The sequence below is a fragment of the Lynx canadensis genome, chromosome A3, assembly GCF_007474595.2.
Source record: "Lynx canadensis isolate LIC74 chromosome A3, mLynCan4.pri.v2, whole genome shotgun sequence".
Taxonomy (NCBI): Eukaryota; Metazoa; Chordata; class Mammalia; order Carnivora; family Felidae; genus Lynx; species Lynx canadensis.
Window position 1 is genome coordinate 65,279,647 of NC_044305.1, and position 19,208 is coordinate 65,298,854.

Sequence of the window (19,208 nt, forward strand, 5' to 3'; positions counted from 1 at the left end):
GCTCAGGTCATGATCTCACAGCTCTGTGAGTTCGAGCCCCACATCAGGCTCTGTGCTGACGGCTCGGAGCCTGGAGCCTGCTTCGGATTCTGTGTCTCCCTCTCTTTCTGCCCCAACCCACTTGCATTCTGTCTGTCTCTCTCAAAAATAAATGAACATTAAAAAAATTTTTTTTAATAAAATGAAAGCAGAAAAGTACAAAGGGGGATCTTGAGAAAATGCTTTTATTAACTTTGAAAGGGGTAAATCCTTTCAAATTAAGACATAAAATCCAAAAACCATAAAATAAACCGCCATAAGCAATATCAAAAATTAACCTGGGAGAAGAATTTGCAATTCCTCTGCCACTCAAATTTCACTTCCTAATCTGGAAAGAGCTCCTTAAAAAAAAAAAAAAAGAAAAAAAAAAACAATGAGAAACAAACACCATAAAATAAAAATGACAACAGTTCACAGAAAAAAAATACTGGTATCTTTTAAACATATGAAAAAATATTCAAACTTACAGAGAAACTTAAGAATATACTGAGATACTGTATTCACCTATCAGACTACCAGAAACTCACTGTTTTCACCTGTCAGACTACCAGAAACTCAATAATGTACCATTTGGCAAGGAGGCACTATCATGGACTGCTGACAGAAGTGTAAATCGTTGGGGTGCCTGGGTAGTTCAGTTGGTTAAGTGTCCAACTTCATCTCAGGTCACGATCTCATGGTTCATGGGTTTGAGCTCAGTGTCAGGCTCTGTGCTAACAGTTCAGGGACCCTCCCCTGCCCATACTCTGTCGTCTGTCTGTCTCTCCCTCTCAAAAATAAATAAACATTTTTTAAAAAAGTGTAAATCCTTCAACCTCTAAGGAGGGCAGCTTGGCAACATCCATCAAAATCTACATTCCCGTTCTATCTGACTCAGAAATTTCCTTTCTAGAAAGCATGTACGGTTACCTTCATATATTTATAAGCATCTTTACAGCAGCACTGTAATAGCCCGATAATTGAAAGCAAGCTAAACGTTCCCCAATAAATATGGTAGAGTGTTATACAGCCACAAAAAATAGCCTCTTTATGTGCCAAGACAGATCTCCAGTACATATAAAATGGAAAAGGTAACGCGCAAAACAGTGCATGTAGTAAGGTCGTGATTAGTTAAAAGGGGGGACATGAAGTGTTCTTATTTATGCGTAAAATGTGACCAAGACGATACACAAGACATGAATAAAATGCAGGTGCCTGGGGCGCCTGGGTGGCTCAGTCAAAGCATCTGACTTAGGCTCAGGTCATGATCTCACAGTTTGTAAGTTCAAGTCCTGCATCAAGCTCTGTGCTCTCAGAGCCTGCTTCAGATCCTCTGTCTCTGTCTCTCTCTCTCTCTCTCTCTCTCTGCCCCTCCCTTGCTCACTCTCAAACATAAACATTTAAAAAATTTTTTTAACATTTATTTATTTTTGAGAGACAGAGGCAGAGCATGAGCAGGGGAGGGGCAGAGAGGGAGGTGGACACAGAATCCGAATCGGGCTCCAGGCTCTAAGCTGTCAGCACAGAGCCTGACGCAGGGTTCGAACCCACAAACCACGAGACCATGACCTGAGCCGAAGTTGGATGCTTAACCAACTGAGCCACCCAGGCGCCCCTAAACATTTTTTTTAATGCAGTTGCCTGTAGGGGGAAAATAGAGGTGTCTGGAGAACAGATGCAGTAGGGAGAATTTTTATTGTTACGTATGCCCTTTTTATACTTTGGGTTTTAGAACACATGAAGGCATTGTCTATTTAAAATGTTGAAACTATTTAATAAGTAAAAGCTAGTTATATTGATTCATATATAGGGGAAAGGATTTTGCTGTATTTTTTTCCACTATTAAATGACCCCATTCCTTTAAAAATGTCCCCAGTCCTCAAATGTAACCTGCCCTTGTATTTGAGGACTGATGGGGGTTAATATCTAGTCAGAAATCCCTCTTTGCAAAGCTATCAGTCAACAAGTTCGATGAGAACCCACTATGTGCCCGGCTCCTGACCTGAGCGCCTGGGGAACACCTAGGAAGGAGAAAAGCCCACTCACCCTGCCCTGCAAGCTGGGCCTCAGAGCCAGCAAGGCTGAGAAACCATTGTTCTGACCTCTTTCCCAGGGAAGCTTTAGAGACCCCTCGGAACAGGCAGCACTAAAAGCCAGCAGGTGAGGAGATCCTGGGGCCGGAACGGCAAGTAGAAAGTGGAGGGGGGGCGGGGGGTCTTGGGGCAGCAGTGCGGCCAAGGAGGAGGGAGGGAGAACCAAGAGGGGCCACCACCCTCAGCCAGCCATTCAGCAAGCAGGATTCCAGGGACGCCACCTTCCGTGAAGGGCCCTGGGCCCCTACGCCCTTGTAGGGAAGGGCATTCTCTCCCTTTTCCTCTGCCTGAGCAAAACATGGCCCTGGCTGTGCCATCCACTGAAACCCCACTGAGAACTCACTGAGAGCCCAGCACCAGGCAGGCTTAGTCCCAGCAGTGTGGGTAGTTTTCTTTTTAAAGAGACTGAAGACCCCAGGGGAATAAAGTTTTAATTGTGGCATCTCTGGTCCCCAGGGGACTTTCCAGCTGTGCCAGTCTCCCCTGTCACAGAGGAAAGGAACTTAAGTCACCATCTCTTCCATGAGACATGGTTTCATGTGGGGAGGCAGAGCTCTAGAGAAACACAGACAGCAGAGGGGAAATTTGAAGAGGTGAGTAGTGGCAGGATTTCTGGCATCAGCGGTGGGACAGTGTGAAGATGTGCTTTGGCCTGGGGCCTCCCTTCCCCACGGCAGAGGGGACAGCTGCCCGTGGACTGCCTACAGAACATACTCAGCCCTCGTGGTCCCCCTGGGCCTTCAGCATGGGGTGGCTTCTTCCCTCGGGGAGAAGAGGAGGCAAGAAGCAGGGGGACAGTGTGTACCTGGGCCAGGGCTAGGACAGGCAGAGAGCAGAAGAGGGAGAAGAAAGACATTCCACCTTCTCTTGTCCTGAGTAGGAATCCTGAGCAGAAGGAAGCGCGGAGTTGAATTTTTAGAAGGGCAAAGTTCAGGCTGGCTTGGAATCTTCCGAATCTCCTCCATTCATACAAAGCAGAATGCACCCTTCCAATGACAAGGCTTTAAAAGAGAGGGCTTGAGAGGGTGCAGGTGGGGCCTTTCTAAATTGGGGCTGGTGGCTGGCATTGGAAGAAGACCACCAACAGGAAGGCAGGAAGGTAGAGGAGTGTAGTACACAGAGGCAAGAACACCAGATTTTAGAGCAGAGGACCCAGTTCAAGTCCTAGTTACATCAACCCCCTCGTCACCTTCCAGAAATCACCTACCTCTTTCCAGCTTCCACTTGCTTACTGCTGCCACGATAATAGCAAAGCATGTTCTTCTGAACCCTTGTTCAGAACATGAATGTGGTTTGTAGACCACAGAGGTGCTTTCCACATGTTTGTTTATTGCTGCTACAATTGCAAGTGTTGCCATGGTGACCATGGTGCGTGCGTGTGGGTCTTGACAAGGCAACACTAGATTAGGGAGCAGCAAGGGGCTGTAACTCAGTGGGGCACATAGGTTCACCTCTTGACGACGCCAACATTTTCAGATGGGCAGACAGAACACCCACTCCCCTCCAACTCAGTTTCCTTGTGAAGGAAGTGGGTGTAACGGTATAAAGGCCTGCTACTTCTACACATACTATCTCAACCCTTTAGACAAGCAGGAAAGTGTCATCCCAATTTGATAGACCAGATAACAGACCCACAAGGTGAATTCACCAGGGCCATGCCACAAGAGGGATTAAAACCCAGGCTTCCTGTGACCACGTCAGTGTTCTTCTCCCTTCCCTCCCACCCCAGCCAGAGCTGAGCCCTGACCACACACAGTGGCCAGGGTAGAAGGTCGAGGAGCCCAGTCCCAGTGGCGTGGCTTGGTTGCGCTCCCTGTTCTTTCTTTAGTTCACAAGCATCTGCTTAGAACAGCATATTTTATGAGCCTTCTCTTTTCTCAAGAAGTCCCAGCTGTAAGCGGAAACAGGGCTGTGGGTGCAAAGCAGGCAGGCCCTGAAATGTTTCCTGCCCCACCTTTGCACTCAGGCCCAGATCTCTGATGATGGCTGAAGTTCAAATCCAGATGCCAGCAGACTTATGAGAAAGGCCCCTCTTGCTCTGTGTGCGGGGCAATAGGCCTTCTTTGTAAGACTCTGGCCCCATTCCAGAGAGGATGCTGAGGGAGGTCCAGGGTGAGGACCTCCATCTGACAGTCTGGGTTCTTCTACAGGACAGGGTTGGGGTTTGCAGATTTGGTTGGTAGGGGAATTCTTATCCAGAACTTCAGATTTTATACAGGATCTTATGTAGAACCCCAAACTGTAAAGCAGTATGCAAGAGAGCTACACTGACTGAGGCCAGCAGGCCCCCACCCACCCTTTGTGGCCCTCACTCACTGCAAGGAACCACCTGGTCTCTGTAGGCCCTGGTCGTTGCCACCAGTGTGTCTTCCCTCCTGTCCCCAGAACCTTTCCCCCCTCTGCCTGCTTGCCCAGAGAAGACTGATCTTACAAATAGATCGTGCTCATGCAGGCAGGTCTCTCGTTGTCCTCAGCAGGAATTTCAAACCCCTCTTGCATTCTAGGCTCTTTGGGGTTGGTTTCAATCTGCCTGTCTTGCCCCGCCATTCACTGGAGCCCAATTCTCTGGTCCTTTCACTGCCTTTTGCACCTGCTGTGTTGGCTTTCCCTTCCCTCCCACCTTTTCTTTTTGTGCCCTTTCCAAACCTAACCATCTCTCCAAGCTTCTCTTGAGAGTCCTTTTTTTTGCTGAAGCTCTCCCAGCCTGCAGCTGCTCTCAGTGGTCTTCCCCATGAAACACAATAGCTCACATAGTCGGTGTCCTGTAAAGTAGCATCTGATCCTTCTGTGGTTTTATCTGAGTCATCGATGTTACTATGCATTAGTCTTGTCCCTCCAACTGATCCCTATGGTTAACCCATGAAGGAAGGGGGATAAGTTGCTTCTCTCTCTCATATCAAGGTCTAAATAATTTGAATTGCAGCACATAGTAGGGCTTCAATAAGTAGCTACTGATTTTATTAAACCACAGTAGTCTTGAGATATTAGGAGCTCCCCTCTCATGTTGGGGACAATGGAGGCACCTTTAGGGGTTGCTCAACTTGGGCAAGAGCCCCGGACAGAGGTTGGTTGCCAGCAGGTCAAGCCTCCTCAAAGGTTTTCCTTTTTATCGCAGATTTCCCTGAGGTGGCCACATCTCTCCAACTCAAGAAGACCATATTGGGGTGGCTGAAGCACTAATCATGTGGTTCTGACCCCTCTTGCAGGGATTTGAAACTGGACAACATCCTTCTGGATGCAGAAGGTCACTGCAAGCTAGCCGACTTTGGGATGTGCAAGGAGGGGATTCTGAACGGCGTCACAACCACCACATTCTGTGGAACTCCTGACTACATCGCACCCGAGGTAAGACCATGTGCTAACCACCTTCTTCCACCAGGGCAGAGGCAGGGATCCATTCCCATGCACTGGGGTCACTTACTGGTGCTGAGGGAAGGCTCTAGAAAACTAGGATAGATTCTGAGGGAGGAGGGAGAAAAGGAAAGGTAGAAGGTTTGCTGATTTCTCCATAAGGAAGTTGACGGTGATAAGGGAGATACTGGGCAAACTGTGAACAGTTCCCCAAACCTGGGCAGGTCCTTCCCTCTCCGTCCAGAACTACCAACGAAAGTAAGACTAAGAGAACTTTGTAGACTTCTATCATTGTTTTCACTTCTTAATAACCGGAATAAAGGAGCACCATCGATAAAGGCAGCAGTTAGCTTCTTCATTAGCTGTAACGCACCTACAGTAAAACCAAGAATTATTTGCCCTTCCTAGTGGTGTGACGATTCTGCATAGCAGGTGCACAGGGTCAAGCAGGAAGAGGAAAGCTATATGTATATCTGATACATATAGATCAGAGATGTCCACTGGGAGCCCTACTGATGGGCTGCCTTTTGTCAAGTTGTCTGGATGTTTTGTTCCTCATAAAGTATTTGCTTCGAATTTCTCCAAATCAATCTTACCTAGGTTGAGTGATACCTAGTGTGACATGATTCCAATTTAGGACAAAGTATATCACAGATGCTTAATAAAAATGGACTTGAGGGTTCTGACACATGTAAGATGGGAAGGAAATACCAATCTCCATTAAGCACTGCCCGTGGTGGGTAGGTGTTAGCCCATTCAGATTTCATTTCCTTTCAGTGGCATTGTTTGAGCACCTGCTAGACACAAAGCAAAGTGGGGATAAAGAATTGGCTAAACACTCATCACTCTCCTAAAAGAACTTCTGGTCTAGAGGCAGTGGCAGATAAGTAAACAACTAATTAAGCAGAATAAATAGATATGAGAGACAAGATGGTATCCTCAGGGATAAGGGGAGTCTTTTTGAAGCACCTGGTAGATTAACTAAGTTGTCAAGAATCAGCAGGATTTCCTTTGGTGGTAGGGAGTGGGAAGCATTCCCGAAAACAACAGGGAAGATTGGGGTGGGGGCAGGGCAGTACAGGAGGTTCAGTATCCCTGGGCTCTGAATCCTTTAGGGCAGAGGCTGTGTTTCTAATCTGAGTCCAGGAACCAGACCACAGATCAGGCTTTTAGTCATGGTTCGTTGAATGAATAAATGAATTTGAACTTGTGACACTCCACCATGAACACAGTTGAAAGGATGAGAATATTCTTGGCCTTGTTCAGAAAAGGAAAATAGTATAGCTATTTATGGTAATAGATAAAATTAGGAAAAAGGACCAAGGAAAGTGGTCTTTTTCCTGTCGGCTCTATAGACCCACTAAGAGTTTTCCATTGGAGGGTGTCCAGGTTTCTCACACCTGTCCCAGGACACAGACAGGCAACAGCAATATAGCTCAGAAGACAGAGAGTGAGGGAAGGTCAGTGAAGAGACTTTTCACAGACCGGACAAGACATGGGGGGCCTGAGGAGAGATGTGAGGATGGTAAGTAATAGTTGAATTCCCTTAGGACCTTTATCTTCTAAGAGATCTGAAAGGAGAGATTTCAAAATATCTTCCTTAGTAGGAACACTAGGAATTTAATCTTTGAGGAGAAATCAGCAAAAGTGAGGGCTCTCAATTGGGACCTTCTTTTTTACCATCTTCCTCATTCATTTCTTATCATCAGAATACTTGGTTCCAATTCCTCTGTAAGCTGATGCCAGAGACAAAGGGTTAACAGGCCAGCATAGTAGTTAAGGACCCAGCCCAAGGCAAACATTCACTTTATGATGAACAAAACGCCCACACAACCTTCATGAAAGGCAGTCCATTGATGAGAGTCACAATGAATAGGGCTGATCTCTCTGTCTATAAGGAGGCGCAGACACTGTTCCTTCCCATTCCATCTTTATGTCCGCGATACAGAATCTCCACTATGTGTGCAATGCCAAAAGCAATCCCTGGTCTTCCCGTAGGCAAATTACAACTGATAGAGACATAGCTACTTTTATCAAGGGCTACGGGGGAGATTAGATGAAATTATGCCTCTAAAGCATTTAGCCTGGTGCCTGGCCCACAGTGAGCACTGGGACAATACCTAGTAGCTCTGTCACATCATCACTGTTGCTGGCACGTGCAGTGTGGGAAAAGCACAGTCCTGAGAGTTGAGTTTCCAGGCTAGACTTGACCACTGATGCCCCCATGGGACCTTGACCAAGTCACAAAATGTTTTCAACCCCCCAGCTTCCTCATCTTTCAAATAGGAATAACAATTCCTGCCCTACCTACCTCATCAAGGTGTTATAAGAATCTAATGAGATTAGAGCATGGAAATGCTTGAGAAACCATAAGCCTCTATTCAAACAGGGAGGGGTTGTGAGGCACCTGGGTTAACCCTGAAACCAGAGACACCTAATGAGGCGCTAGCTCATTTGGTGCTAGCTCTTCCCCAAGGCTTCTCTTCCCACCGTGCGACCTGGGCTAGCCCCCACTGCACCCCCTCTCCATTTCCCATGCCCAGCGCATGCTCCCCAGGAAATGGCAGCCAGCCCTGGGTATGACTGGCGCCATTAGACCCAGTGCCTGCCCTTCTCTTCTACCCGGGCTCTGACCAATTCAAGGGGGTAGCCACCGTACCAGGTGCCCTCCCGTGGCGTGTGAAGCCTTGCCCTTCTCACCTCTCCATTGTTGACAAGCTGGTGAGAAAGCATAAAATTAGGGCCAAGCCCGAAAGGAATTTTACAAAAGATGCCTCCCCAAAAGGGAAGGCTCTGGAGTGGGCCTGGGGAAGGGTGGGCAGGGCCGCTCTGTGGTTTCTGCAGAGCCGTCCTGGCTGAGCACACATGGGCCACCTGGAGGTCACCTCCCCACCACCCTGTGAAGCACTGAACCCAGATCTTCCACCTCCTGGAGGCTGGAGGGTGGCCACCCTGGCACCCCAAGCCCCCTGAACCCAAGAGAGAAGGGAGCACACCCGGTGAGACACACACTGGGGCACATGTAGCAGCCAGTGTCCCGAGTGCTGCAATTGGCCTGGTTGCGGGGGAGCCGGGGGTGGGGGGCGCATTGCTCAGAAGCATGCTAGAACCCTTATGCCTGGTGCCTTAGAGATGCCCAGAGGGAACAATTGACCATGAAAAAATAACCAAAATCACCGTAGTATATGGAAAGTGCCTAAAGATCTTAGGGACAGGAAAGGGTCTTAGGATGTCAGAAGATAAGAGGAAAGCTGGGGGAATATGAGAAAGCTTTCTGGACACGATGGGTGATAGCGATGCCCTCAAAACCAGCAATGCCATGCTGAGCCGCACAGGGTGTTGGCTCATTCATGACTGACAGAGCCACTCGCTGGCTTTGGCTTTGGCACAGAGCAGCATTACTGGCTTCTCGGGACAGCAGAGCTTACTGACCCTCAGATACCATGTGATGACCACTGAGCTAAGAGACCAAAGATACTCACCAAACAGAGTGCCAGCCCCAAATAATTCAAAGATGGCTGTGTTTGCTTGCATTTCTTTCCATTCTAAATTAAAAGGATTCTTAAATTCTTAAATCATGCATGCTTTTAATGTTTTCAAAATGATTCCTCCCAAGTCTTTTTTTACTTAATCCCAAGCAATCTCTAGTCTCTAGAAGGGTGTTTTGAGAGACCATGGAAAGCCCCGGTCCTCACGGTCAGCATCCTCTTCCCTGGCTGTCCTGAAATCTGAGAACTTGAACTGGAGCCTTGCTCTGGACAAGTTCCCTGTGAAGTTACCTGCAAACTGATGAGACTGTTCATGGCCTTTGCCATTTTGGGGAGAGTCCTGGATGCACACCCCTTTTAGGACATGCACCCCACCCTTGCTTGTCCTCCATCACCATCACTTTGGGGAATTCTCCATAGAATTACAGAGCTGAGAGAAACCAGGAGAGGTCATCTCCTCTGCCCTTCTGTTCTTGGGCAGCACCAGGCCTACTCCTGCTCTGATAAGAGGAGAAGATAATTATGGGATGGGGACATCACTTCATAATCCCTTCCTTAGCAGTGGGGACAGCGCAGCATTTATTTCTACCCTGAGCCACACATAGACCATTGACCTACCATGTACTTTGTATACATGGAGACCAAAGCTAACAGAAGAAAACTTGGATCTCCTACCACCTTCCAATTATCTGGAGCTTTGTACTTTGCAATATGCTTTCAAATCTTCCACCTTGATTCATCTTATGAGGTTGAGCTGAGAATCTGAGCTTCATCGGATGAGGAAGTCAAGTGAGTGGCTCCAGATCACCCAGAAAGAACTTAGCACCAAACCTGGAATAGAGTGGAAACATCCCGGTCAGTCTTCCATCTCTTCCACTGGAACCCATAGCCAGTGCTCCAGAAAAAAATAGGATCGGGGCAATTACTCGCTTTTCTAAAGGTTCTGTAGCTTCCTAACTTTAGGTGGTGTTTCTCCCAGATACTGAAATTGTGATTCATTTTTTAAAACTGCAGTCCCCACACGCCATGCAGGAAGGTGATGGCACAGAACATTCCTCAGCCATGTGTCATACATGCGTTTAACATAAATGCATTCAACTGTGCCTACAGTCAGAGGAAAAAAAGAGAGACTGAGAGCCTAGGTGAGAGAAGTGACTGTTGACAAAGATAAAGCACACTGGATGATCAAGGAGAGGATTTGATTGGGGCTATTGCAATAAGGAGAATGCCTCACAGAAAGTGAAGGGGCCTGGGCTTTGCAGAGGCAGGCAAACAAGGGATTCATCAGTGGGTTTTATGGGAGTCGTGAGGAACGCTGGAGATGGGTCTTTTCCTTCCTGGAACATCCAAAAACATAGTCATCCTTTGTGGTTAGAACACAAAAGGATGGGGAGACTTATTGACTGCAGTTTCTTTTCCAAAAGCACAGGACTCAGGTGAACTTGACATTGTCACAGTTTAAAGAAGACTGACATTCTGTTCACCTTCTCACTGTGTGCGCCGTGCTCGGTGTGAGACGATCCTTGTTTGCTCTCTGTCGTTCACAGCTTGCTTATGTCTCTCTCAGTCTGCATCTTGCTCCTCTGACCCTGAATTTAGTGTCAAAAACACTCACGCATTTTTATATGGTCTTAAGCGCAAGTCAGGAACTTCATCTGCTCAAAGAACAGGATCTATTCCCACGGGAGGACAGGCTGTCAGTGTTGACTTTGGAGGAAAGTTGATAGTTAGCCCCCAGCATCGCGCGTTCTAAACTCAGTTTTCACTGAATTGGCTGATTTCGAGCCTAAATCATACCAGCCTGGGCCCTGCTGTGCAAAGAAACAAGCTGGAAATAACGAGGCAGTTCGCACAGCACTTGAGACAAGGGCGGCCGTGGGTGGGGATCGTTGGCGAGCCCTGACCTTGCCTGTTTCCTCGAACAGATCCTGCAGGAGTTGGAGTACGGCCCCTCGGTGGACTGGTGGGCCCTGGGGGTGCTGATGTATGAAATGATGGCTGGGCAGCCCCCGTTCGAGGCCGACAATGAGGACGACCTGTTTGAGTCCATCCTCCATGACGACGTGCTCTACCCGGTCTGGCTCAGCAAGGAGGCCGTCAGCATCCTGAAAGCCGTGAGTCCTCGCCCTCCCCCTCCCCCTCGTGCCTGCTCCCCTGGCCTCTGTCTTCTCCCTCTGTCCCTGTCACTCCTTTCCCATCCCATGAGCCCTTTCGCCATCCCTCTCCGCCTGTCTCTGGCCCACCTCTGCTGCAGCCGAATGGTAGGCAGTCACAGTGGGGAGTTGAGGCTCGAGTTGCTTTCTGTGGGCCAGGGACGCGTTTGTGTTTCCTGAGAGGGAGCTCTGCATTTCAGAGGGAGCAGAACCAACCCAAACCGTGCCAGGATCACTTCTGCCCCCTTACACACCAGGCACTGGACCCTGCGTCCTCCCCTGCCACCTGCACCCATCTTCCTCTGGAGCCTGTGATGGACAAGAGGGAGGCGAGCACAGTGTATCTGCGTGCATGACGGCATCTCTGTGGCAGAAGACCTGATCAGAAAAGAAGTGTCCACTTAGGGCGTGGAATCCATGCGCTGGATTCAGGCATGACAGAGAGACTATCCCAGCCCTGCAAATAATCCTCACACGTGAAACGCTCAGTACTGCCTCAGCATGGCTCTTTCCGCCATGGGAGCCACTTGTGCTAGGGCAAGTATATGAAGCTCCCTGACCTCCTTGGAAAGCTGTAAAAGCTGGGGTGCAGGGAAGGTGAGCAGAGCAGTTGACCCTCAGGGTTGAGGCAGGACCGAGGTGACAGCCCCAGAACCTTCCAGTCCTGGCTTCTTTCACCCACCAGAATGCTCCAAAGTTCAGTATTTGGCACATCACATTCACCAGATTTCCCATATCAGGTACCCTCTCAACTGTGATTTACTTGTTCTTTCAATCCACTACCAATATTTACCTAATGGCATGTTTTTTTTACAAAGAAGTTCTATATCGCTGTCATAAATGGAAAATCAGTATCATTGCCATAACTAATTAACACAAATCATCATATGAAATTGGTAAAAAGACCTAAAATCACTTTGTAGGTGTCTGGGAGCACACATACCATATTCTGGAAAATGCCACATCAGAGCATGCTATTCTCTTCCGCAGTTCTTTTTTTCTTCCTCCTTTCTTCTTTCCCTCAACTCATCAGTTTCCCTCCCCCCCGCCTTCTCTCCCTCCTAGTCAATAATTTAATGACCTATTTTTTTTTTTTTAAGAGAGCACAAGTGAGGGAGGGGCAGAGAGAGGGAGACAGAGGATCTGAAGGCCATAGGCACAGAGCCCCACGCGGGGCTCGAACTCCCGACTGTGAGATCATGACCTGAGCCGAAGTCAGACACTCAACTGACTGAGCCATAATGACCCATAATGACCTATTATTTATTGAGTGTTTCCAATGTCCTGGGCATCATGCCTCATTCTAAGTAAGCATTGGTGGCTATAACAGCCAGGGTCCTGCTGGATTGGTTGACTACAATCCAGCAGGCAAACGTGGGCAGTAAATAAAAAATAGACCCACACATAGTCACCACTGGGGTGAAAGCGGTGAAGGAAGCAGATAGAATATGTGTATTCACTCATCTAGTGTGTGCCAGTGAGCATCTATTATGTACCAGGCACTGTGTCAGATGCCGGCTTAGGAGAAACGTGCAGGCAGCACCCAAAACACCCAGAGTACCAGCCCAGCAGAGCTGATCACTCACCCGGCGCCCTGAACACCAGCCCGGCAAACCTTCCAGTGAGCCCCCTGCCGGCACCCCCACTAGGCTCTTTCATTCTGGCCAACCCGGAGCAGTGTTTCTCAGCTAGGTGTGATTCGTCTGGCAACGTCCGGAGATGTTTTTGCCATCACAACTTGGGGTGGGGAGGGAGCATTGCTGCTGCTGGCATCTAGTAGGTGGAGCCCAGGGACATGGCTAAACATCCTACCGTGCACAGGACAGTCCTCACAACAAAGATGTACCCCATCCAAAGTGTCATTAGCACAGAGGTTGAGAAACTTTGACGTACAGAGATTCAGAAGCTAGAAGTTGTGCCTGTGTCCACTGATCCGTGAGGGCAAAGTCTCTGAGAGAATGCATTTCCCTGTAAGAGCTTCTGGCTCAGGAGCATCTTCTTGAGATGTTAAAATCTATATGTTTGTCAGTAGCCCTTATACTTTGTCTCCCAGAAGTGGAAGGACAGGAAGAGCTAAGGAAGTAAGGAAGAATCTTTACTCCCTTGGCCTTGGAACACTTTACTTCCTCACATTCTAATCCCAGGCCAGGTTTCATGACTGGCCACTGAGCTCTGTCTCTGAGACCTGCTGCCTACATCAAAGTGGTGCAGAGCTCTCGAGAAGGCCATTTGCATCATAGAGTTATGCAGTGCACAACCTGTGCAATAGTAAGTGCTGGTCCTGCTGCCTTCCTTCCTTACCACTGTGCTCTAAGGCCCAGTGTTCAGCCCCCTATTTAGTCATTTAAATGTACTGAGTGCACAGTAGAAGCTAGGCACTGAACCAAATGCTGGGAAGATGGGACTGATTCCTATATCCTAGAGCTCACCAAGGGTAAGGGATGTTTAGATAAATTATAATTTTTTTAATTTTTTATTTTAAGAGAGAGAGAACATGAGTGGGGAAGGCACAGAGACACAGGGAAAGAGGCTGAGCTCCACGCTCAGTGTGGAGCCCAACACATGGCTTGATCCCATGACCCTGAGATCATGACCTGAGCTGAGATCAAGAGTTGGTCACTCTACTGGCTGAGACACCCAGGTGCCCCTAGATAAATTATAATTAAAAATTTTTTAATGTTTTAATTTATTTTTGAAGGAGAGCGAGAGAGACAGAGCATGAACGGAGGAGGAACAGAGAAAGAGGGAGACACAGAATCTGAAGCAGGCTCCAGGCTCTGAGCTGTCAGCACAGAGCCCGATGCGGGGCTCAAACCCACAAACTGTGAGATCATGACTTGAGCTGAAGTCGGATGCTTAACTGACTGAGCCACCCAGGTGCCCCATAAATTATAATTTAAATAAATGAGAAACATGAGGTCCCAGGTCCCTACAGGGGAGAGAATCTGGAGAGGCTTCAACAGAGCAGGCAGCATTTTGCCTGGTTCTTAGAGGATACATAGGGACTGGATATGGGCATTATAGGTGCAATAAAGGATACAAAAGCCTAACCGGGTAATCTTGGTTCAGACTGAGAAGTTTCCGTGTGCCAAACGGAGGGGTATGGACTTTATCCTATGGGTGTTACGAATCAGGAGTGTTTAAGCAGGGGTGGCCTCTGCTGACTTTTAGATTAGGAGGGCAAGGTGTGCATTGGTACCATTTCTAACTCCAAACTGCCCCAAACCCCTTAAGGCATTCTCTTACCTGTGGCTCTCCCAGCTCAGTGTCCATGTGCTTTGGCTTCAGGGACACCAGGCAAGAGTCAGCAAGAGGCTCTCCCAGCCCAGGAAAATCTCCCTGAAGATGAAGCCTGAAATTGTATCAGTATAAATTTATTCCTTTGGATTATGGTTTGTCCTCTTAAATTCCTTTGTTTAAATACAGGCTCTCAGCCTTCCCCCTGTAAAATCTAACTCTTTGTCTCCAGCTCACGTGCACACACACACCCCTGCCTTTATTTTGGGTGGCTATCAGAAATATTTCCACCTACCAGCACTGATTTTTTTCAGTTATATGGTACACATCTGCTCAAATTACTTGCCATCAGGACTGACTCACTTAACAGGAATAAGTTCGCCTGGGTGTGTGGGGAACTATCAGGGATACAGATAAAAGTACAGATTTTAACATCTGGGGAAGCTGCCTCCAAGCCAGAAGCTCTTCTCACAAGGCTAAGGAGGAAAACACATCCATGTGGTTTACCAGACAAGTAGTAAGCTTTTCCTTTTCTTGTTTGTTTTTTAATCAGTTGATCTACATGGATATTTTATGCTAGAGGTTACAAATTCAAATTAAAAAAAAAATGAGAGGGTCCAGGAAAAGGAGAAGTGGAGGGGGTGCCTTTGATAATTTACCTTGGCATGAATATCTGGTCCTCTTTCCTTACCTCAACAAGGACTGTGGACCTCTCAGCATGAGTGAGTTTATCTGATCTCAGTCTCCCCAACTAGAAGACTTGAGAACCTGAGGAGAATCAGGGAGTTAGTAGTAGCCTGAGTTCCTAATCCCAGCATTGTACCTTGTTGGCTGTTTGATCTTGGCCAAGTTAATTAACCTCTCTGTGCCTCACTTATAAAATAGGGATAATAATAGACCTCAGAGGCTTGCATTTGGATGAAATGAGTTAATTTATATATGATGTTTAGAATGACGGCTGACATATGGTAAATTCTGTATAAGAGTGAAAGAGTACCCTGGGGCCCCTGGGTGGCTCGGTCGGTTAAGCATCCAACTTCGGCTCAGGTTGTGATCCCACAATTCGTGAGTTCAAACCCTGCATTAGGCTCTCTGCTGTCAGCATGGAACCCATTTTGGATCCTCTGTCTCCCTGTCTTTCTGCCCCATCCTGGCTCGTGTGCTCGCTCGCTCTGTCTCTCTGTCTCTCTCTCTCTCTCTCGAATAAATAAACATAAAAAAAAAAAAAAAAGAGTGCAAGAATACCCTGAGGGGCAGAGCCCCTCAAAGTGCAGGAAACAGGCTTGGGAGATGGTCTTGAAGCTGTTGCCATGGCTGACTTTCATCTTTCCCTCACAGCCTGTCCCTGCCAAGCCTTTGTCACTCATTCTGTTATGCCCTCCTCCCTGCAGTTCATGACCAAGAACCCCCACAAGCGCCTGGGCTGTGTGGTGGCACAGAACGGCGAGGACGCCATCAAGCAGCACCCGTTCTTCAAGGAGATCGACTGGGTTCTCCTGGAGCAGAAGAAGATCAAGCCGCCCTTCAAGCCTCGAATTGTAAGTAGGGCCCCAGAGCCCATTCCACACTGTGCGTCGGGCCTGGGTGCGCAGAAAAAGCGGTCTGGGGCACGTTTTACAGCCAAAATGACAAGGGCAGGAGGTGGCCGAGCTGCTCCCCGAAAGAGTCTCCTAGCCCTCAGAGTTTACTGTCAAAAATACATAACCTAGAGCCATAACCAAGATGCTGATTCGTATGGGACACAGAAGACTTTTAATTTTAACAGAGATCAATTGATTGATTTCAATCAGAAGTTACAAATGATATGAGTTGGCCGTGTATGGTGGAGATTTAAGGTTTCTTTATAAACAAATGGGTTCGCTTTATAACTGAGTCAATTTAAAGAAAAGTACTTACTAGGTAAATAAGAGTCACGGTCATGGTCATTATGTGGACTTAGTACAGCGTGAGAAGGTAAGACCCAGTGCCCAACACCTGGGGTAGGGCTGTGCTGCACCAACCCTGGGGCCGAGTCTGTAAGAGGCTGTCTCTGTAGGGCTCCCCACCCCCCTCTGCCCCGCTGTCCCTGCTGGCCTCCCTCCGGCCCAGCATACACCTCCTTCCAGGTTCTCAGCCCTGTCCCGGTGATGCCTGTCGAAGAGGCTGCAGGAAAGGGTGTCAAAGCTCAGCCGTTGGAAAGAGGAATCAGAGAGCAGAGGCCATGTCCTAGCAGTGACCTTCTGCTAGAGGGAGGCCTTCTGGTCAGCAGGGCTCTCCTTGAAGTTGAGAGTGTGCGTACAGGCCTGTGTAGGGGGAGTATCCCAAGTCTGCTGGCTTGTGGCCTGATGAGGCAATTATTCAGACTGAAAATTGGGGTAGCCAGCTGGCTAGTATGCTAGGAGCAAAGGGGGTATGTAATATTAGGAAATTACAGGCCAAGAGCCCCGGAATGCTGGGACCCGGGTCCTGGGCAGGAAAGACCTGAGACCATCCAGTCAAGCCTCAGTCACCCCACACTGTGTCATGCAGCCCCCTCTCCCTCACCTCCAAGTACAGGACGGACCCTCCTGTGCTTTGTGAATGATCACAGAGGAATTCTGTTATATTCCAGGAGGTTTTCTGGGGAGCAGTTACTGATAGTGCTGTGAAATGTCCCAAGTAGGAAGCAACTCTCAGCATGGTCCAGGCTCAGCCAGTCTAGAGCACGGAAGGTTGACTGTCCCTGGATGCTTGATCGGGTCACTGTTCCTCATCTGCTTCCTCCTTTGGTTTTTACAACTTTCACTGGCTGGCGCACAGCTCGGAACAGGCTAGATTCAGGCTCGCCTTCTTTCTTTGTTAGCATCACCTTCGCTCCTGCCCATTTCCCCCTTGGCTCTGGGCAGGGCTCCCTGCACATGCCATCGTGCTCAAAGGCTACCCCCCTACCCAGAGGGTCTCTGTGAATGGTTTACAAGGACAAGATCAACTGTGTCCTGGAAAAAGCAAGGGGAAGTAGGAAACCAGAGACCAGGTGGAGAAGGAGGGGAAAACTAAAGACTCAGATCTGAGGGTAAAATGTTATTGCAGGTTTAGTCTAAGGTAATGTACCCAAAGCAAAGTGGGAAGTAGAGCGAGGTAGAGAATCCACCTGACAAAAGGGATCCCAGGGCGAGAGCAGGGACCGATCAGTCAGCACAGGTCTGCAAAATGACTTACTCGACTCAAAGCTAGGCTTATAGAGAGCCAGACAGGGCTGGAGGGGCAGCTCTTCCTGCGGGTGTGGGGCAAGCTGAGGGGACCGTCAGCAGGGGATGCAAAGGGAAGAGCGGGCCTGGGGTAGGGCGGAGGCAGGCACCCAAGTCTTTGCTGAGAAGTCACAGGGAAACAAGGAATTAGGGAGAATCTTTATGATAAAAGGCCCAAAGAAGTTTTAAAGTGTGGATTCATGGAGAAGAGTCTCTCTCTGGGATAAAGAGAAGGCAGAACATGGCTCAAACCCAGCAGAGGAAAGTGCTCTGAGATTTCAGGGGCCCTGCGAAGCTCCTGTCTCCAGAAGCCTGTCCCTAAAGCCGAGCAATAGCAGGGATTCCTCCTGAGGCTGCGACCCTCTGTCTCACCTCTGAGCCAAATGAAAGGGCAGACCCAAGAGAAGCGACCCTTTGAGCTGTGCCTGGCTTCCCCTGAGTGAGGGAAGGGCGTAAAGAACAAGCGTGAGGTTTCTGTGGGCCTGCAGGATGGAGAAGGAACCAGACACAGAGGAAGAAGGAGAGAAGGGTGACTCGGGACGCCAACCCGTGACCCAGTCCACTGGTAGACAGGCCTCACCCGGCCTGGACAGGCAGGGGTAGCCGGCCTGGCGTGCAGGTGCTCCTGTGGGCCAGGGTGGGAGAGGGTCCCTGGGAACCAGCAGCAGAAGTACATCTCTGGGTGAGGGGGTCAGGCTGACCTGGAGGTCAGGTGGGACTCCACCCGGAGCACAAGGGACCCGTGCTTCCCTCCCTTGGGTCTCTCCCGAGCCTCCAGTGTGGGACAGGAGGGCAGGACTCTCCACGCTTCCTTTGCCGAAGGACTCAAGTAGGCTTCCTGGGGCCAGACCATCCCCTGAGAGGATGGCAAAGAGTGAGGGCAGGGGCTGTTCAGGAGCTCCCAACAGTGTCCAACTGTCTGAGTCAGCATTCCCAAAGACTGAGTTCATCCTTACCTCACACGTCACCTTCTGTGCAAGTCCCTGCTCACCCCCACAGAACTCCAGAGTTATCCTTAACACTGTTGGGGGTTGGGGCGGGGGGAGGAGGCAGGGAGAGCGTTTATCTGGCTGGTTTGAATTCCATTTGGAAGAGAGAGGCCATCTGAAGGAAGGATAAGAAAGGAAACTTCCATTGTGCAACAGGTGTCTCTGGTCACATTTTGAGCCGAATAATGTTCCATACAGAGTTCTCAGCTACAGGTCTTTAAAGATGTATTCAAGTTCTTTTAAGTATCTGATCTCATTTATATCCTAGAGATTTGTCTCTGGAGAAATATCAAAATGGGAAAGAAAAGAATAGTCTACATCTCCTTAGCAGGTTGGAAAGGTCTGCCTGAGACTGCCCCTAAGTTGAAAGCCCTTTTCTGAAAAATGTTGATGGTACCACCCTGAGTCCTCTGTGGGCTTGTTCACAGCAGAAATGAATTTTAAGTTGAATTCAAGCCCACCACAGTGACAAACATACTCTAGTTCCCGTGTCTGAAAGCCTTGCAAGACCCATGTGTAACTCACACAAGGTTTTAAGAAGCCAACACCCACCTCTTACTAACCCAGGATTAACCCTGGGGGGACCACGGGTAGCCAGGCCCTCCTGGCTCAGATACCAGCAGTGGGGGTGGCTATGCTCTGTAAGTAGGGCCGGTTACCAACAGGCAAAATA

General features: G+C 48.7%; 1 protein-coding gene across 1 annotated transcript in view; it reads left to right on the forward strand.

The window, feature by feature from the left end:
- The window catches only part of PRKCE (protein kinase C epsilon), a 497,798-nt gene that overhangs the window by 455,130 nt on the left and 23,460 nt on the right, over nt 1–19,208 (forward strand). Inside the window, exons 12-14 of the mRNA XM_030310527.1 lie at nt 5,318–5,456; nt 10,876–11,064; nt 15,732–15,878. Coding sequence (XP_030166387.1) covers nt 5,318–5,456; nt 10,876–11,064; nt 15,732–15,878 — 475 coding nt within the window. The remainder of the gene's footprint in view (nt 1–5,317; nt 5,457–10,875; nt 11,065–15,731; nt 15,879–19,208) is intronic.